The sequence below is a fragment of the Equus quagga genome, chromosome 15 (genome assembly GCF_021613505.1).
Source record: "Equus quagga isolate Etosha38 chromosome 15, UCLA_HA_Equagga_1.0, whole genome shotgun sequence".
Lineage (NCBI taxonomy): Eukaryota > Metazoa > Chordata > Mammalia > Perissodactyla > Equidae > Equus > Equus quagga.
The window spans coordinates 13,650,503-13,671,777 of NC_060281.1; the positions used below are offsets into that span (position 1 = coordinate 13,650,503).

Below are 21,275 nucleotides of genomic sequence, written 5' to 3' on the forward strand. Positions count from 1 at the left end.
CTCCTTCAGTGACTCCCAGGACCCGTAGGGCAGTCTCCTCACCTCCTCCTCCCACTGCCCTCCAGCCCCATCACACTCCTGGGGGAGTCAGGGCCTCCTCCCTTCCTGCCTGGGCGTGTCTGCCAGCCCTACCCGGCCAGCTCCTTCCCCCTGGCCACACTCAGCTCCTGCCCTCGGAGCTTCTCACTGGGAGCTGGGCTCTCCTGCAGGCCCCCGCTGCACCCTCAACTTTCTAAGAGACCTGAAGGCCACTGCCTCCCCCACGGTCCTGTGAGCTCCTGTTGTCAGGCATGGCCCTGCAGGGTCCCCAGGGCTTCCTCACCAACAGTGAGAGCACTGTGTGCATGTCTATGCCCACCTTGGTGACCTAAGGGTGCAATCTGGGCTTTGAGAGTTCCTCACAATTCCCCCACACTCGTGCCTGCCTGACGTCTGTGCCCATTCCCCCATGTCTTCAAAATACATTTATTCCTGTCACCAAATGCATTATGTGGGCCTCCCTTGGGCCTGATCCTATCAAACCCAGTGTATGGAAACCTTCATGAGACGTCGGGGAATAGAATGCTGAACACTTAATGAAATGAAGGAATTATGAAACTTGTGTGTGACAGTAGAATAGTCGGATTATGTTTGAGAAAGAGTCCTTCCCCTTTAAAGATTAATATACTAAGTTTTTGATAGATGCCGTGATATGCTGTCTGGGATTTGCTTCAAAATAATCCCGTGGTTGTGGGCAGTAGGTGGGAGTATATTGGCTTCTCGTGGTCGCTGTATCAAATTACTACAGACTGGGTGGCTTAAAGCAACAGAACACAATCTATCACACTTTTGGAGACTGGACGTCAAAGTCAAGGTGACAGTGGGCTGTGCTTCCTCCAAATATGAACCTGTGTTTTGAGGTGGCCACCATACCTCCCCCCACAGGATCTGGATGAAAAAAATTCTAGGCAGTGCTGAGGTAGCGGATGGGCACACTGGATGGCTAGCATACAATGTTTAGGACACACTTACACGACAATATTGTTTATTATTTCTCTGAAATTCACCTTTAATTTGATGTCCTGTATTTTTTCTGTGAACCAATATAAAAGTGTCCCAGATCTGCCTGCTCCATGCTGACATCCGCTCCTTCTACGCCCATGCAGAGATTTTCCATCTGTCTTCATCCTTGTATCCAATTCATGAAAACCTCACAGTAAGTTTCTTCAAAAAGCCATACTCCATTGACTGGCAGAGAGTTAGAACAGCCTGAAATTTTTTGTTTTATCCTTTAATGACCAACCTTGAAAGGGAATATATTAACTGGTTGTTTTGTGATAAGAGGATGACTTGTCAATTTTCTAATCTGGCTTGGAACCCCTGATCCTTGAACTCCGTAGGAGTGGCTTTTCCTTAACCAAACTCCCCCTGTGTCAGTGGGAGGAGTTATTCCATTATAAAACCAGCTTGTCAACTTGTGAGGGGGCTGGCACTGAGCTGCTGAGCCAAGTGGGAGACAGACTTTAATAAGGTAAGTACTGACTTTATAAATCTTCATACCTTACCTCACATCCTCGCATCTAAAGCACCACAAACATGTAGACTCAGCACCAGAAAAATTTTAGACCCTCATCATGCCTTCCTGGTGCGCTTAGGGTCAGTTTAAGAGTTATTTATTCAATTACTGTTGGATACATCTTTACAGAAAAGTAAAAATGAAGACTTTAGAAAACTAAGGCATGAGTATTCAGATATGAGAAAAACAAACGGTAGGAGAAGAAAAAAGAATTATATCATTTTAGGCAATCTGAGAGTATGACCTGTGCAAGAGAGAATGTGGGTGTTTATGCTGAAGTTCCTTTCTCCATAGAAGGAGTCGACACACGACAGTTGTGAACTGCGATGTTGTAATGCTAACTATGCTGTGACAATTCAAAATTAAGATTGATTATAACAGGAACAAATTTAGTCTGAATGTCAGCAGAACTAGATTATAGCTAAGTCTGCTGGGATTAGCTGACTGGCAAGCGTCATTCTCTCTCTGGCGTCCAACCAACTCACGGCAAACCATGATGATGGCGGGGACAGATGATCTCAGTCTTGGCACGGTTCACATTGGGGGCTGGGTAATGCTTTGTTGTGGGGAGCTGTCCTGTCCATTGTCTTTTCTTGTTAATTAAACAATATTTATTACGGAAATGTACATTTAATTAGTTTTAAGGAATGCACTCGAGAATAGTATTAACACACATTTTCCTCAAATTTGCAAACTTTACAACTTTAAGGTATCTACAGTGACGGTTTGTTCGCATGTTTCAAAGAAATCATCATTTCATTACCACCGGACTCTATCTTTTTCTTTTCATTTCACTGTGTCCTTGTAAAAACAGCACAATGTGAGGATCTCCTTCCACCAAGTGCTGGTGGAAGCCGGAGAGTTGAATAAGAGGCGAAAATGAATAAAGAGGAATTACTCTACTGTTCAAAAATGTATTTTTCAAAAAACCTTTATCCTGGGGAGCTGACACATTATAGGAGCTAACCACAATCCACCACAAGGTAGTTTCAACTAAATATCCAGTCAGTGGGTAAGTTAGGATGACATGGCAGGTGACAAACGAGCTGGGTAAAATGCAGAAGGACTGAGGGCGGATAAGAAGCACTCAGGTGCACATCGAGGCATCGCCCCACTCCACATCAGAGGCATCTCTGCTCTCAACCCAACGGATGTAGCACCCCGCCTCCTGGCTTGGACAACCAAAAACATCTCCAGAGATTGCCAAGTATTCTCCAGGGTGGGAGGGGCAAAATTACCCCCAGTTAAGAGTCCCTGGATGACACGACCTCTCAAACTTTCTAACTCAGGAGGTCTCGATGGCAAAACTAGGTAATCAGAGGGCATAGAATGAGTTCTTAAAAAGCACAGGAATTCTCCTAGTTAGAAGGGGCAAGTCATTCACGTCAGAACATGAGTCAACCATGCTCGAAGTATTAATCTTGGGGAAAAAAAGAAAGTTCTCACACAGGAGAGACAGAGAGGCTCAGGGAGATGATGTCAAAGTCCTGGAGCAGTCCAAACATGAGAGAACCCACGGGGAAAGCTCTCGGACCTATGGGAGAAGGTACAGCAATGGCAAGGAGGAAAAGCACCAGGCAAGGTTCTCTGGAGAGCAAGTGTGACAGGGGGAGGCGGGGCCTCCTGTGCAGGGGAGGAAGGCAGCCCCGCGAGGAGAGACGAGGGAGCTGGGACTGGATGCTGCCCAGGAGGAGGGAGCGCCCTGCGCAGACGCAGCAGCCCCTCAGCTGTCTCCCCTGGCAGCCTCCTCACCTTGCTCTGACTTGCTGGGTTGCGAGACTCGTGATTCTTGAGTTGGGACCACCCAAAGTGAAGTCCCTGCTGGGCCCTTTGTGCTCTGTCACTTGTCCACAAACCTGTTTTTCTGAGAAGACTTAAACTCCTTTCAGTCAGGGACCTTATCAGCCTCGGATCTCGTCCCGACCAGCCCTCATTTCTTAGCTATGGAAACTGGTCAAGGAGTGTTGGTTGAGGAAGTTTGAAGGAAACTTTAAAGAAGGAAACACTTCTACACGTAAGCCAGAAACAAGTGTTAGACAAGGATCAGTGGAATGTCTGCATTTCCAGGTAAGCAAAAGGACACTGGAGAGACGTGATCATTTCATCAAGTGTAGACAGGGAGACCCGCCCGAGTGCTGAGAACAGCTGGGGAGACAAGCAGTGGGTCCCCCATTCCAATGGCTGGAACCCATGCACAGGGGGCCTGGGCACAGGACAGAGTCCAGAGTGCCTGGATCAGGGAGTGAGTGGCAGCGGGTTGGGCCTGGGGAGAGAAGCACGTGGGGTGCAGTGTCCAGGGGCAGGACAAGGGATCTGCCACATTTGGGGCTACGCAAGGCTGTGTTTAATGACATGCCAGAGCCCTGAAACTTTGCCAAAAACTTCTTGCAATCCAGGTTAAGTGATCCGTGAAGATCACCAGTTTTTCCACACGAGCTAAATACAAACAGCCTTTTTATGACCTTTGAGAAAAAGTCTGCACATATATGCATATGTATACATGTGTGTGTATATATATATTCTATGCCCAATCTTATTCCTACTGGCACTATATGTGTCAAGAGATAGGTACATAGATAGACAGACAGATAGAGAAAGCAGACACATATGCTCCCTGGTGTGTTCAGACTCACTCATCTCCCAGGACCTGAGAGCAAGAGGGAAGTTGCATTTGCTGATCCCTATGATGAATTTTTCTGTACATTATCTCATTTAACTTTCTCTACAACCCTCAAAAGTAGAGAGAACTCTGTTTTATGAAGAGAAAATTGTGGTGCAGAGATGAAACAACATGCTGGGGTCTCTGTTCCTCATGAGGAAAGGTGCTGGACTTTGGCTCCAGTCTCCCTTCTCTCTGCTAAGAAATGCTGTAATCAGGACCACTCCAGCATGGCTCCTTTAGTTTACCCCTGGAATTATCATGCACATATGCATTTGAGGAACATAAGCCCTTTCCCCTATCAAGGTTAAATGCAGTTATGCTAGTCCTCAATTTACTCACAGTAAAGTTTTAGGATGTCACATAAAGCAAGGCATCCTTTTAACAATGTTTCTTCTCATCAGACACCTAAAATCAGCCTGCAGAGAGGAACTCACGAATTGGATGTTTCCCTCTCTCCCTCCCCTCAACCATTAGTTGGTGGGGGATTCCGAATGGGAAAACCAAACAGGAGTCTCAGAGAGACGACTAGAGAGAGCCTAAGTCTCACCCGAGGGAGTGAAACCTGAAATCACGTGGCCTGAAATCCCAGGACAAATGTTTGAGCCCAGGGAAGCTGCTGTGTGTCTGTGAACTCCAGTTTCCTCATCTTTAAAATAGGACATTAGAAGCTATTTCCTGGGTTGTTGTCGAGGGTAGACACACTTGCTGGATAGTGAGTGCGAACTGGGAACATACGTGTGTGACCTTTGGCAATTCATTGAATCTCTCTAGTTCTCATTTTCTGTTGACCAGGAAAGGTTGTTTTTTCTTTTTTTTCCACGCAGCCAGCAAATGGTAGAGCCAGGATTTGTATCCAGACAATCTGGGTACAGATCCTGTGTTTTTTGGTTTTTTTATTGATGTTGTAATAGTTTACAACATTGTGAAATTTCAGTTGTACATTGTTATTTGTCAGTCACCATAGAAATGTGCCCCTTCACCCCTTGTGCCCACCTCCCAACCCCCTTCCCATCTGGTAAGCACTAATCTGTTCTCTTTGTTGGTCTTCCACATATGAGTGAAATCATATAGTGTTTGTCTTTCTCTGTCTGGCTTATTTCACTTAACATAATCCCTTCAGGGTCCATCCATGTTGTTGCAAATGGGACGATTTTGTCTTTTCTCGTGGCTGAGTAGTCTTCCATTGTATATCTATATACACCACATCTTCTTTATCCAGTCCTTAGTCGATGGGCACTTGGGTTGCTTCCACGTCTTGGCTGTTGTAAATAATGCTGCAATGAACACAAGGGTGCATAGGTCTCTCTGGATTGTTGATTTCAAGATCTTTGGATAAGTGCCCAGCAGTGGGATAGCTGGGTCCTATGGTATTTCTATTTTTAATTTTTTAAGAAATCTGCAAACTGTTTTCCATAGTGGCTGCACCAGTTTGCATTCCCACCAGCAGTGTATGAGGGTTCCCTCTTCTCCATATCCTCTCCAACACTGGTTGGTTTTTCTTTTGGTAATTATAGCCATTCTAATAGGTGTAAGGTGATATCTCACTGTGGTTTTGATTTGTATTTCCCTAATGATTAGTGATCTTGAACATCTTTTCATGTGCCTGTTGGTCGTCTGTATATCTTCTTTGGGAAAAATGTCTGTTCATATCTTTTGCCTGTTTTTTGATCGGGTTGGTTTTTTGTTGCTGTGGAGTTGTGTGAGTTCTTGATATATTTTGCAGATTAACCGCTTGTTGGATTTGTGATTTGCAAATATTTTCTCCCACTTGGTGGGTTGCCTTTCATTTTTTTGCCTGATTTCCTTTGCCTTGCAGAAACTCTTTAGTCTGATGAAGCCCCATTTGTTTATTTTTTCTTTTGTTTCCCTTGACCAAGTAGACATAGTATTTGAAAAGATTCTTCTAAGACCGATGTCAAAGAGTGTACTGCCTATATTTTCTTCTAGGAGTTTTAAGGTTTCACGTCTTCGCTTCAAGTCTTTAATCCATTTTTGGTAAATTTTTGTATATGGTGTAAGATAATGGTCTACTTTCATTCTTTTGCATGTGGTTGTCCAGTTTTCACCATTTATTGAAGAAACTTTCCTTTCTCCATTGTATTTTCATGGCTCCTTTGTTGAAGATTATCTGTGTGTAGATGTGTGGTTTTATTTCTGGGCTTTCAATTCTGTTCCATTGATCTGTGTCTGTTTTTGTACCAGGACCATGCTGTTTTGATTACTATAGCCTTGTAGCATATTGTGAAGTCAGTGATTGTGATGCTTCCAGTTTGTTCTTTTTTTTTCAGGATCGCTTTGGCTATTCGGGGTCTTTTTTTTTGTTCCATGTAAGTTTTGGGATTCTTTGTTCTATTTCCCTGAAGAATGTCCTTGGGATTCTGACTGGGATTGCTTTGAATCTGTAGATTGCTTTAGGTAGTATGGACGTTTTAACTAAGTTTATTCTTCCAATCCATGTGCATGGAATACCTTTCCATCTCTTTATGTCATCTTCGATTTCTTTCAATAATGTCTTATTGGTTTCATTGCATAGGTCTTTCACCTCCTTGGTTAAATTTATTCCTAGATATTTTATTCCTTTTGTTGCGATTGTCAATGGGGTTTTAATCTTGAGTTCTCTTTCTTTTAAGTTTGCTGTTAGAGTATTGAAATGCAACTGAATTTTGTAAGTTTATTTTGTACTCTGCAACTTTGCTGTAGTTATTGATTATTTCAAATATTTTCTGATGGATTCTTTAGGGTTTTCTATATATAAAATGATGTGATCTGCAAACAGCAAGAGCTTCACTTCTTCATTGCCAATTTGGATACCTTTTAGTTCTTGTTCTTGCCTAAATGTTCATGCCAAAACCTCCAGTACTATGTTGCACAAGAGTGGTGAGAGTGGGCACCCTTGTCCTGTTCCCATTCTCAGAGGTATGTCTTCCAGTTTTTCCCCATTGAGTATGATGTTGGCTGTGGGTTTGTCAGATATGGCCTTTATTATGTTGAGGCACTTCTCTACCCATTTTTTTGAGAGTTGTTATCATAAATAGATTTTTGCTTTTGTGTGTCTATTGAGACGATCATGTGGTTTTTGTTCCTCATTTTGTTAATGTTGTGTATCACATTGATTGATTTTCAGATGTTGAACCATCCTTGCATCCCTGGTATAAATCTCCCTATATCATGGTGTATGATCCTTTTAGTGTAATGCTGTATTCGTTTTGACAAAAAATCTGTTTTTTTGGTGAGGAAGATTGGCCCTAAGCTAACATCTATTGCCAATCTTCTCTTTTTGCTTGAGGAATATTGTTGCTGAACTAACAACTGTGGCAGTCTTCCTCTATGTAGTATATGTGCTGTTGCCACAGCTTGCATTGATGAGCATTGTGTAGGTCCCTGCCTGGGATCTGAAACAGCAACCCCCAGGCTGCTGAAATGGGGTGTGTGAACTTAACCACTACACCAACATCCTGCGCCTTGGTTAGCCAATATTTTGTTGAGGATTTTTGCATCTATGTTCATTAGTGATATTGGTTTGTAATTTTCTTTCTTTGTGATTTCCTTGTCTGGCTTTGGGATCAGGGTGATGGCCTCGGAAAATGTGTTAGCAAGTGTTCCATCTTCTTCAATTTGTTTGGAATAGTTTGAGAAGGCTGCGTATTAAATCTTCTTTGAATGTTTGGTAGAATTCTCCCAAGAAGCCATCTGGTCTTGGACTTTTATTTTTGGGCAGGATTTTGATTACTGTTTCAGTCTTTTTAATTGTGATTCATCTATTCAGATTCTCTATTTCTTCTTGATTCAGTTTTGAGAGGTTGATGAGTCTAAGAATTTCTCCATTTCTTCTAGATTTTCCAGTGTGTTGGCGTATAGGTTTTCATAGTATTCTTTTATAATCCTTCATGTTTCTATGGTATCCATGGCAACTTCTCCTCTTTCTTTTCTAATTTTATTTGAGCCTTCTTTTTTTTCTTAGTGAGTCTGGCTAAAGGTTTTTCAATTTTGTTTATCTTCTCAAAGAAGCACCTCCTTGCTTCATTGATCCTTTCTACTGTTTTTTTTGGTTTGCAGTTCACTTATTTCTGCTCCAACTTGTGTTATTTCCCTCCTTCTGCTGACTTTGGGTTTTATTTGTTCTTCTTTTTCTAGTTCTGTTAGGTGTAGATTAAGATTGTTTATTTGAGATTTTTCTTGTTTGTTAAAGTGGGCCTGTATTGCTATGAATTTCCCTCTTACGACTGCTTTTGCTTCATCCCACGTGAGGTGGTATGGTATATTTTCATTCTCATTTTTCTCCAGATGCTTTTTGATTTCTTCTTTAATTTCATCAATGATCCATTGGTTGTTCAGTATCACGCTGTTTCATCTCTCTCTATTTGTCACTTTCCCAGCTTTTTTCTTGTGGTTGATTTCTAGTTTCATAACATTACGGTCAGAAAAGATGCTTGATATGATTTCAATCTTCTTAAATTTATTGAGGCTTGCCTTGTTTCCCAACTTATGGTCAATCTTTGAGAATGTTCCAGGTGCACTTGAGTAGAATGTGTATTGTGCTGTTTTTGGATGGAGTGTTCTATATATATATGTCTATTAAGTCCATTTAGTCTAGTTTTTCATTTAATTCCACTGTTTGCTTGTTGGCTTTCTGTCTGTATGATCTATCCCTTGATGTGAGTGGTGTGTTAAGGTCCCCTACTATTATTGTGTTGCTGTAAATATCTCCTTTTAGATCTCTTAATAGTTGCTTTATGTACTTAGTGGCTCTCATGTTAGATGCATATATATTTATAAGTGTCATGTCCTTTTGGTGGAGTGTCCCTTTTATCTTATATACTGTCCCTCTTTGTCTCTCATTGCCTTTTTTTCTTGAAGTCTACTTTGTCTGATATAAGTATGGCAACCTGCATTCTTCTGTTTGCCATTAGATTGGAGTATCATCCTCCATCCTTTCACTCTGAGCCTGTATTTGTCTTTAGAGCTGAGGTGTGTTTCCTGGAGGCAGCATATTGTTGGGTCTTGTTTTTTGACCCATCCAGCCACTGTGTGTCTTTTGATTGGAGAATTCACTCCATTTATATTTAGAGTGATTATTGATATACGAGGGCATAATGCTGCCATTTTATCACTTGTTTTCCTTGTTTCTTATCCTGTGTATTTCTGATTGCCAATTCAGTTTGGTGGTTCTTGATGATGGTTTCCTCAGTTTTCTTTTTACTTATCATTTGTGTCTCTGTTCTGATTATCTTTTAGTGGTTCCCATGAGGTTTGTATAAAAGATTTTATAGATGAAATAGTCATTTTCTGATAGCCTCTTATTTCCTTAGTCTAAGCAATTTCCATCCCTTTCCTCTTCCCCTTCTCAGTTATTGTTGTCACAACTTATTCCACTTTGTGTTGTGAGTTTATGGTTAAAATGAAGTGACTTATAGGTATTCTTGATATTTTCCTTCTGTTTATCTTAAATGTTATAATCAAGTGTTTGCTAACCTGTTCTGATAGAGAGCTGCAATTTTCTGATTTTCTCTGCCTATTTATCTCCTTGCTCAAGGCTTTGTCAGTCTTTCTCTTTTTTTTTCAGGTATGATGGTCTTCTTGATCATTTCTAGGGAATGGGGGTTGTGCTGAACTACCTCAGGTTTTGTTTATCTGGGCAAGTTTTTATTTCTCCATCATATCTGAAGGATATTTTCACTGGATAGTGTATTCTTGGCTGAAGCTTTTTGTCTTTCAGAGTTTTGAATATATCATTCCACTGTCCCGTAGCCTTCATGGTTTTTGCTGAGAGCCTGAAAGCCTGACAAGGGTTCCCTTGTAGGTTATTTTCTTCTGCCTTGCTGTCCTTAATATTTTTTCTTTGTCATTGACTTTTGCCAGTTTTACTAATATATGCCTTGGAGAAGGTCTTTATACATTGACATAATTAGCAGTTCTGTGAGCTTCTTTTCCTTGTAATTCCAGCTCCTTCCCCAGTTTGGGAAGTTCTCAGCTATTATTTCTTTGAACAAGCTCTCTGCTCCTTTCTCCCTCTGGAATACCTATAATCATTATGTTGTGTTTTCCAATTGAGTCAGATATTTCTCAGAATTTCTCCATTCCTTTTTGGTCTTAGTTCTTTCTCCTCCTCCACCTGCAGCATTTCTATATTTCTGTCCTCTAAATTGCTAATGCCTTCCTTCATGATTTCAGCTCTATTGTTTCAGGACTCTCAATTTTTCTTGATCTCATTCACTGTGTTTTTCATCTCCAACATTTCTGATTGGTTTTCTTTATAGGTTCAATCTCTTTTGTGAAGAATTCCCTCTGTTCATTAATTTTATTCCTGATTTCATTGAACTGTCTTCCTGAGTTTTGTTCTAACTCTTTGGGGGTTTTTCTTATGACAGCTATTTTGCATTCTGTGTCATTCATATTGTAAGTTTGTGTGCCTTCAGAGTTGATTTCTCGGTGTTTGTTTTTCCTTCTGGTCTGGAGTATTGAGATACCTCTTCATCCTATTTGATTGGGTTTATTTGTGCATTCGAATAGTGGTAGTATCTGGTCACAGATTCCACCTGCTGCCACTGGGTGAGGACAGGAGCTGTGTATTCTGAGCCCAGCACGATCCCTGGCCACTGTGTCTGTCCGAGCCTGGGCCACTTCTTGAGACTGCAGCATCACTGTGGGCTCTCCCATCAGATGGGAAAGTGATTATATGTGGGCTTTGGTCTGCCATTGCCTGCTCCCAAAGTCCCGCTGAGGCATGCTCCTGCCTTCTTGGCTGCCCCAGTGCTATTGGCATTTGGGGCAGCTGGGAGGTCATTTGACCAGGTGTGTAGATCCACGCTGCCTCTTCTTAAGGTGGCTCCAGCCACTGTGCCTGGTGGGCAGGTCTTCCCCATTGGGTCTGAGCCTGGACCACTCCTTGGGACCACACTGGCACTTTGGGCTCTCTCACTGGATGGGAAAGTGAAGCTGCAGGGGCTCAGGGCTGCTACTGCCTTCTCCCATGGTCCTACTAAGATAAGCTTCCACATTCAGGACCACGGCTGTATTATGGATGTTTGCAGTATCTGGGAAATCATTCATCTGGGGATCTAGATTAGCTGATGCCTCTTCCTAGGTTGCACCCATCCTTGTGCTTGGTAGGTGGGTCTCCTCATGTTGTCCAAGCCTGGGAGACTCCCAAGGACTACAGCGAGGGAGGACAGGAGCTGTGTATTCTGAGCCTGGCATGATCATTTGCAGGTGTGTCTGTCTGAGCCTGGGACACATCTTGGGAATGCAGCTGAACAATGGCCTCTTCCTCTGAATAGGAAAGTGATTACATGGGGGTTCAGGGCTGCAGTCACCTGCTCCCACAGTTATGCTGGGGTTCACTCTCACACTCAGGGCTGCAGTGGTACTATGGGCTCCAGCTGTGAAAGCAGTCTCATGCATGCACAGGGCTGCTGGGGGTCAGGAGAGTGCTCACCTATCTCCATCACCTCCCTAGGGGTAGTCCATCTGCCTTCAGATGTATAGCTGTGTGGGTCTCTCAGGAGTCCTGTTGTGTTGTGTGGGTATCCTTCATTGATCAATGAATACCAATTTACTTAGGGTTCGAAGGAGGAGAGATAAAGGGAACAGCTTATTCTGCTGGTTTCACAAAGAAGTGGGTGTGAATCGGATCCACCACCTACATTGTGCAAGTTACTCTAGAAACCTGAATATCCCAAAACTGTAACATGAGAATAATAAAGACTGCACCTCAGGTGATTTTTGTAGGACAAATGAAGGTAAATTTTGGATCTTGCCCATTGTATGACAGAGATCAAACAAATGTTAGTTCCATTCCATGTACTGTAAAGTTAATGCAGTAACATCATTTTTCTAGATTATATAATGCATCAAGTAAAGGTAGAATCTAACATTGCAAAAAAAAAAAAAAAATAGAGAAAAGAAAAAGGAAGGAAACAGCATCCTCCTGTGGAAAGAATTAGGATCTTTTGGGCTACAGTTCAGCGAGTCTGAGCCCTAATTCCAGCTCTGGAACAAATGTGGTGTTAACTCTGCTCCCTCTGCCTCCTCGCTGTCAGGGAAGCCGTTTGGTTCAAGGCCCTCACAGGCTCCCAGGGCCTGCATCTGTGTGGGTTCCAGCCCTGCCCTCCCTTTAGTTCTTGGCTGGATTTTCACATCCATAAGTATCTGAAGTGTGACTGTGGGCGTGTCATTTAACCACTGAACCTTGGTTCCATTAGCTGAAAAATGGAGATAATGACAACTATTTCACGGGGCTGCTAGGTGATTAAAGATATAATGTATCCAAAGGGGTCAGCACTCGGTCAGGATTGTTAGGAGGAAGTTTTCAATAAATATTAGTTCTTTAATCCTTCCTCCTTCCCCAACACCCACGCATGCTTCCTTACCACAGACTCTCATCTGTTACGTTGCCAAGACTGCCAGACTTCACCCAGTGGAGACTGCAGAGTGGTTTGGTGCAATTTCCTGGGCTCAGCTGCTGAAGGTGAGAATTTGGGTCATGTAAGACATTCCAGGGACTCTTTCAACTCTGCCATGAAGGAGGCAGACACTTCTTCAACATTGTTGGTGCTGTTGAACTGTGTATCATAAAGAGCATTTTTGCTTCTATGGTTTCATTCATTCATTTATTCATTCATTCATTCAGGTTTAAAGAACCCAGGAGACTGCAACATGGCAGGGAAGCCCAAGCTGCACTACTACGATGGACGAGGCCGGATGGATTCGATCCTATGGCTCCTGGCTGCTGCTGGAGTAGAGGTTGGTTCTGAGTTCAGTCGTCTTAAGTTGGATCTATAAGTGACTATCGAAGTCCTTTCTCCCATGAGCTAGGAGACTATTCTCACTAAATGACCTATCAAGAGTTGTGCATTGATAAAAATTAATCACTATTAAGAGATGAACATATTTGACCTTATGCATTATTAAAACTTCTTGTCATCAAAGAGCATAAACAATTAAAATAAAGTTAAGGAACTAACCACAATGTGTGGCCTTATTTGGATTTGGATTTAAACAAAGTGTAAAATATCATTTATGCCATTTGTGCAATAATTAGAAACATGAACGTGATTGCGCGTTACATAATATTAAAGAATTTTTGTTAAATTCTAGATGTGATATCGTTCTGAGGTTATTTTTAAAATAGTTCTTATGTTTTAAAGATACACATTGAAGAATTTAAAGATGAAATATATGATATGAGGGATTTGCTTCAAATTATTACAAGAGAGGGAGAGCAGTGGGCATATGGTGACAGGAGACTGGCTTAAGTTGAAAATTATTACTACTGGGTGAAGGGCGCAAGGAGGATCAATATACTTTTCTGTTTATTTATATGCATGATAGAAATTAACATAGTAAAAAGTTAGAATATATCAGATTAGAATAAAAATATAATTAAAGTTAAGACATAACCAGAAATATGAGGAGGAGCAATTTTACCAAAATGCCTGTGAAAGACTTACCATTCACTCAGCAGTGATTTGTCAAGTGCCTTTAAGTGCCAGGTCCTGTGCTAGGTCCTGGGGATACATGGATGAACAAGACAGACACGGGGCTATGTCCTCAGACAGCTTATGTTCCACTGAGGTTGCACACAAGTAAGGAGGTGATTAAAAGGAGGAGGGAGCATCTAGGAGGACACCCAAGGATTGACAGTGTCAAAATGCCATAGTCCCTGTGGAAACCTGGTAGATTTTCCTGGGACTCTATTGAGTGCTGCCCTCTAGAGGTGTCACTGAGAAACACACTTCTCAGTCCAGATAGAGGCAGCAGCAAGTCTGGGAGGGTTTTCCTGGGGAGGAGTCATGGACAGACTCAGGAGATCTGGTCCCTCAGGTGGGAGCAGAAAAGGAGGGCTCCAGGTGAGGTGGTGTCCTGTGACAGGGACTTCTAGTGGCCTCCCTTCTGCCTGATAATGACATGTTTACCAAAGCCTTGGGATTACATTTTCTAGATGGCTTCACAGATGCATGGGACTTTAGCCTGGACCTGTCAATTTCACGAAGAATGAGCACATGAAACATCCAAATAGTGCCCTTCCAGGTCGTTTTCTCTCTATAAATCAATTTTCACTGTACTCCAGGGTCAGCCTTGGGGTTCAGGGATGTGCTGAGAGCCCCTGGGCAGGATGAGTTCACCACAGGAGGGTGAGGTAGGGGAGATGCTGAGCGCATCCCAGTCTTCCTCTTCTGCATCAGCTTGACTGAAGAGGGGGTGGGGCAGGACTTACCAGAGGCTCTTGGTCAGGGCTTCTGGGTTCTCTGTGCCCAAATGCTGGTCTTCACTATCCCATCCGTCTCCGTTAGCCTCACAAACACCGTCTCACTAGCCAACCCCATCCCACCTCGGCCACCCTCCCTTGATGACCAGCCACCATCCCTTATGTTTGTCTGGAACTGGGTGCTTTAGGAGTTGCTGCGCCCCCACCTCACTATCTCTGTAGTCAGACCCTGTGGAGCCATGTGGATCCACAATAAACGCTTCCACTGGACAAGTTAGAATTCCTCATATTCCCAAGCTTTTCACCATCAAGAACCCTTTAAACCATAGCAGCCACTGGAAACAGCACTACTAGTTATACTTGGTGTGTGTGGCATGGGTTCTGTAATCTGTATTTTAACACAACATGTTCCGCTTAAGAAAATGTTCTCCCTCCATTTGATAGAGGAGGAAACTGAGGCCTGGAGATGCTAAGTGACTGTGCCCCGATCACACAGCTACCGTGAGGCAGACGCAAGACTGGAACCAAATCGCATCAATGCTGAGATCTATTTTCTTGACATCGGTCTCTTTTGACTTTTGGTTTGGTCGATTCTGCCGATTAAGTAAACTGCATGATCATATAGTTACTGATTTTCATATTTGTGTTGAAACCCCACAAGCACTCAGAGCTTCTGGTCAGCCTTACGGCCAGCAGCCCTTCGAACCAGAGAGACTTGCCTCAGGAGAAGGAGAATCTACACCAAGTTCTAAGTTCCGAATGTAGGTCAAGGATGGAGTAGAGGTTCACTAATGTTTGGTGGCGTTAATTAAAAAGAAAGGATGGTATGATGAAACAAAACCATCTATAAAAACCCTGACAGCTTATGTTTATTGAGCACTTAGTGTATACACGGTACTGATTAAAGGCCTTTGCATACCTTACAGATTTAATCTTCACACCAGCCTATAACGGAGGTGCCATAACTATACTGATTATATAGAGGAGGATACTGAGACACGAGGAGATTCGGTGACGTGTGCAACATCAGGAGGTCACTACATGTAAGAAATGATATTCAAACCCAGGCAGGCATATCAGAAACAATGATTCATGGATACAAAGAAAAAAAGTTTGAGAACTCTTTTTGCTTCCTTAAGTTGGAAATTCTAGTCAAATGTGTCCAGTATTTTCCAGAGGACGAAATTCTGAGTTGAAAGAGTTAAAGCTGTGCAGCAACCAGGACTCATGTTATATTAATTGGGGACTCGTGGGATGGAGTGATGTCAATGACAGCAGAGGCTCCTGGTGGCAGCATCTGAGACAGCCATTGTCCCTTGGTGTACTCTTTGCTGGGGACATACAATGTACTGTCCTGATCTCACCTGGATGGACAGGCTTTCCTGAGATACTGAAACCTCATAAGTAGAGGCACTTCCCAGTCCCTTCCCTCCGTGATATCCCCCTCCCCAATGACCAGGATCATCCACAGAGGTGGAAACAGGGTGGAGGTGAATTGCAACCTCAAGAATGAGCTGTTACCTGCTGCCACCAGTGCTCTTTCCTCAATGGCTCTAATCTAAATTTCCAGTCGCCCTGATGACACGCCCCTGTGTGCCCTCCCAAGTCAGAAATCTTCCTTTTGCTTATTATGTCCAGACAGGGGCCATTCAAGTGTAAACTTCTTTAATGGTATGGAATGAAAGAACAAGAACTCATTTACTGTTTCTCCTTTCCAGTTTGAAGAGAAATTTATGGAAACTTCAAAAGACTTGGAAAAACTAAGAAATGGTAAGACCAAGTATGTAAATTCCTCTGATGAGAGGATCTAGAAGAAGCTATAACTTGAGGTTTTAATCCCAGGCATTGCCTGTGTGTGTGCTGGGAACCAGGAGATAAGCAGAAAGGAAAAAAGTGGTTCAAATGTGCACGGTGGGGTTTTGTGAGCCGCTTTGGTAACTCCCTCAGGGCCAGGAAGGCTACAACTCTCTGAGCATTTGCTCTAGGACCAGCCCCGGTGCCTGTGGATCCCTCTCTTTGCTTTCTACTGCTTTTCTGCACCACCACTGAGTTGTACCAGCTCAGGATCCCACAACCTCCCAGCAAGGCCGTGAGGCATGTGCAATAGAGTGAAAGAGGGGAAACAGGCCCAGCAGTTGCCTGGAGTTCTTCTTTCTGATGGTTTGACAAGGTGATGTCCCAACAGTTTCTAGGCTCATATAGCAAGAGGGTGCTGATGTAGTTGGAATGCCAGGTGAGCCCGTGAGGAGGGAGAGAGAGAGCGAGGGCCGGCAGCAGTGGCTGGGAAAACAGGGTTCCCCAGCACACAGTATCCATTGGTGGGATTTGAAGAGCATAGGAAACGCCCTCCGTAGAAATCTCACTAAGTCCTGGCCTCTTGCCGGGTCCCCCATAGACTTTTTTTGGGAACTTCCCAACTGAAATGGCAAATGACTGGTGGTCCTGCAGCAGCCTCTTCCAATCTTTTCCTAAAATATCCATGAAGAGAAATCGAACATGAAAAATACACAGAATACCATGTGTCTCAAAGGGAAATAAAAAAATTAATGAAATAATAGGTTAAAAGTAAAAGGCAGATTGATAAGAAAAAGGATTACAGGGAGCTAAAAACAAATGCCGTTTCCTTCCAATACTCCCAGGTAATAATTTTTTGTTTCCTTTTATCTATTCAGTCATTTCAACAAACAGTTTTTCATCCTGAAAGTGTGAATCTCAAAACATTGCTCTCTTTCCTTTTCTTCTTTCAAAAGATGGGAGTTTGATGTTCCAGCAGGTGCCAATGGTGGAAATCGATGGGATGAAGCTGGTGCAGTGCAGAGCCATTCTCAACTACATCGCCGCCAAACACAACCTCTATGGGAGAGACACCAAGGAGAGAGCCCTGTGCGGTATTTTTCCTGTGTTTCATCCACAATTAATAGGAATAATTCAAGTTCTTCCCTGAGGGACCAAGACCATGTCAGGGGGATCATGACCACCAGCAGCATGGCTTCGGTGGTGTAGAGTGAAGTCCAGTACAGCTGAGACCTTAGAGGACGAGGGACAGGAAACCTGCAGTGGACTCAAGCCAGTGGGATTATAGAAGAGGATGCGGCCCACGGGGAGGGCACAGTGACAGAGCAAACCTGATGACCTGAGAAGCCAAGAGAATGGTGGAGTCATGTCTCCAGGTGTTCAGACCTTTATGAGCTGGACACCAGCCCACAGCTAGAGATGAGGGACAAAGTGTCTGAAGGTATAGAGGATTAGCCTGGGGAAGAGAAGGACCCAAAGAAGCTGATGCTCATCTTCCAGAATTTACCAGAATGATGACCACAAACCTAACTTTCACCCAGGGATATGGATGGGCCATATGACAAGGGTTAGCAGATGTTGAGTCCAAGATGCCAGGTTTACATCGAGCACTTTGATACAAGATTGAAGCAGCAGATTATTTCAATAAGACCATAACAGGGGGACTCTTCTCTGTTGTGATGGCGCCACATGATTAAAATTAAAACCATGTGCAGAACTGGGGCAGTTATTCAAAGGTTAAACATAGAGTTACGATATGACTCAGCGATTCCACTATGAGGCGTGTACCCAAGGGAACTGAAATTATATCAACACTAAAACTTGTACGCAATTGTTCATAAGTGTTGTTTATAGTCTTCAAAAAATGGGAACGGTATAAATGTCCCCAAAGTGATGACTGGATGAGCAGAGTGTGGTACAGCCATGCAGTGGAATGTTATCTGTCCATGGGAAGGAATGAAGCTCTGACGCAGGCTGCAACACGGATGAACTTTGACAACATTAGGTTACATATAGAAACCAGACACGAATGGCACTTATTGTATAATTCCGTATTACAAAATGTCTGGAACATTCCTATCCATAGAAACAGAAAGTAGTTAAGTGGTTGCCTGGGGCCAGAGGGAGGGAAGAATGTAGAATGAATGCTGACCCACATAGAAGTTCATTTTGAAGGGATGAAAATATTTTGTTATCAGAGCATGGTGATGGTACAAAGTTCTGTGAATTTACTAAAAAAATCACAAAATTGTACACTTGAAAAAGATGACATTGTGGCAGCAGAATTATAGATCAAGAAAACTTTTATTTTTAAAACATTGTTATAGGAAGCCTGGTCTGTAACACACACAAGAAACCTGGCATATGCACTGTTGGGAAGTGTATAAACAATTACACAATTTCAGGGGATACTTTAGGATTGGTCTCGAGAAATGCAAACATGGTGTGCGTTGGACAACAGTACATGGAGAGGGCTGTGGAACCATGTTCTATGGGAAATCATTGAAAGATGCAAACACTGGGCATTCAGTGGGTCTGGGTAGTGTAACAGAGTGAGACAGAGAAGGACATGGCTGAGACAGCTGTGCCAGGGACTCCCTGTGGAGGTGAGTTAGGTGGTAGGTGTTTGACTGTGTGAATCACACTGAGTTTGTGCACAGCGCAAACCCAGCAGAGCTGGCAAACCCTAGCTAGGGTCTCAGTGATTACTTGCAGTGATTCCACTCATGTCTCTCATGCTTGTGACTTGGGGCAGGTCACTGATGCTCTCGGTCCTCATGTTTGGTCATGCATATAACAAAAATTTTAGACATATATCTACCTCGCAAGGTTGTTCTAGAATGAAATGTGAAAATCAGGGAGAACTCATAGGTGAATGACTGGCCTATAAAAATGCAGCCAATTGAGGTGAATTCCTTTGCCACCTCCTGATGCTCCATTCTTTTCCATTTTTCAACTATAAAATCTAAGGCAGGAGGCATTTGACAATTTGGTCATTTTTATCTTTCAGGATTGATATGTACATAGAAGGTATGGCAGATTTGAATGAAATGTTCATCTTTTTGCCCATAACCCCACCTGATGAGAAAGGTGCCAAGATTACCCAGATCAAAGAGAACACAACAAATCGGTATTTCCCTGCATTTGAAAAAGTGAGTCAGCTATTTAGCGTGTCGGCGGTGCTGAGATTAGAGGAGAAAGGAAAAGAGACCTGGGCATTCCTGGGACAAGGACCTTCACTCCCAGTCAGCTTTCCTGAATCCTAGTTAGTGGAGCATCTTGACTCTCAAGGCATTTTATAAAAGTCCACTGTGAGGAGGAACTGTGCCAGTTTTACCCAAGTTATAATTTTTCACCAAAACTTTAATTTACTAGGGCCCAATCTAGCATTTTGTATTCACTGGAATTTCACGGTCATGAGGCTTGGGCTGTGGAAGGCTCTGGGAGACCCCCTAGAGACGGGAGCAGATCCTGCAGAACACCAGACAGGGGCTTTTGCTCCAGGAGGAACACAATGAAACAATACATCAGAAAGTATTCTGGCAAACTATGAAGGGTGACATGGGACCAGCTGTCCATCAGGAGAATGTTGTAGAGTTTCAGGGAATGGATGAATGGATGAGATGTATCTAAGCAGAGATGGGGGCTGAGGGATGGAGAGGAAGTGACAGATGAAATGGTGTGAAGGGAAAATAATCGACAATTTTGGGGACCATGGCTCTCAGATTTTTGAGGAAAGTCATGCAAACTAAGGAAATAAATTTCCATCATGACACATCATACCTACCTTCCCTAATGTTTCTCTTTGAAGGTAAAGCAGAACATTTCAACATCAAAACTACCTGGTATCATGCTAAATAAAAATCAGGAACCAAAAAATGATCATAAGAGATACAGGAGGCTTACATACAAATAAAGCATCAAATCATTCTTTCATTCGTTCAACAAATGTGCATTCAGTGCTGGTGTGTCAGATTCTGATCAAGGAGTCAGGAATTTAATAGTAATCAGAAAATCCGCTCTCCTGGCCGTTGTGGTGCTGAGAGTTTAGCACGTTCACAGGGTGACAAGCTCCTCAGTCACTGCAGTTCGAAGACATCTATCCTCTGAGATGAAAGAGCCCTGTGACGAAATAAATGAAAGACGCACAGTACAACATGGCGTTTGATGCTTCATTATATTCTTCATTTTTTATCCATACTTCTATATGCATACGTAGTGTAAAAGGGTATTTGCCACAATGTTATGATATTTACTTGGTGGTGCCATGTTCCTTCTCTGTCATTTTCATATGTCTGCAATATTTTTAATAAACATCATATATTTTCTGCAATATTTTTTATGAAAAACTCAAAGTTTACTAAACCTTGAAATACGTGTACAATGAACTCATATTGCCCATCATCTATTTTCAAAAATTAACATTTTATTGTGATGTTTGCTTAATCATGTCTGTCCCCATCCTTCTCTCCTCCAAGCAAGTACCTTAATTTTTGCTGCATTTTAAAGCAAATGCTGACATCAGTGCAGTCACACCTAGTCACTTCAGCAGGCAAATTAGAACATATTCCACCAATGTTGTTGACAGACACAGGTCGGGTAGGAGTCAGAGCCAGTGTTGTAAGGGGATGGTGAGTTCAAGGTAAACTGGGGTTATTTCAGGTCCCAGAGAGATAGACCAGGAAATGAGGAGAGCAGACGAGAGGAGAAAGGTAGACTCTGAAATAGTCTGCTGAGGACTGAGGAAGGATGTCATGAAGGTGGAGACTTTGTCCAAGGGAGGGAGGAGAAAGAAAAGTGTGGAGAGAGAGACAGACACATGAAGAGCCGTGTCCTGAAGTTTGAGGGCTGCACAGTATAGGTTGTGAGACTGAAAGAAACAGGGCATGGAAGTGTTAAGCCCTTGTCCCAGGTGGAAGGTGCAAGTAGGGAGCCCCAGAGACTTGGGAAGGGGAAAAAGAAATGGTAACCTGGGCTTCAACTGAGGAGTGAGGGAAGAACAGCAGAGCCCACTCCTCCCTCTGTGTCAGTGATTCAGGGCCGGTGGAGAAGGTCTG

General features: G+C 43.0%; 1 protein-coding gene across 1 annotated transcript; it reads left to right on the plus strand.

Annotated features, from left to right (window-relative positions):
• The first annotated feature begins 1,474 nt into the window (after window positions 1-1,474).
• LOC124227251 (glutathione S-transferase A2-like) lies at window positions 1,475-19,368 on the plus strand. The gene is made up of 6 exons (XM_046641096.1): window positions 1,475-1,510; window positions 12,592-12,684; window positions 12,847-12,959; window positions 16,143-16,194; window positions 17,175-17,312; window positions 19,229-19,368. The coding sequence occupies exons 3-6, from the start codon at window positions 12,873-12,875 to the stop codon at window positions 19,243-19,245; spliced, it is 294 nt and encodes a 97-aa protein (XP_046497052.1). The 5' UTR covers window positions 1,475-1,510; window positions 12,592-12,684; window positions 12,847-12,872; the 3' UTR covers window positions 19,246-19,368.
• Window positions 19,369-21,275: the final 1,907 nt, after the last annotated feature.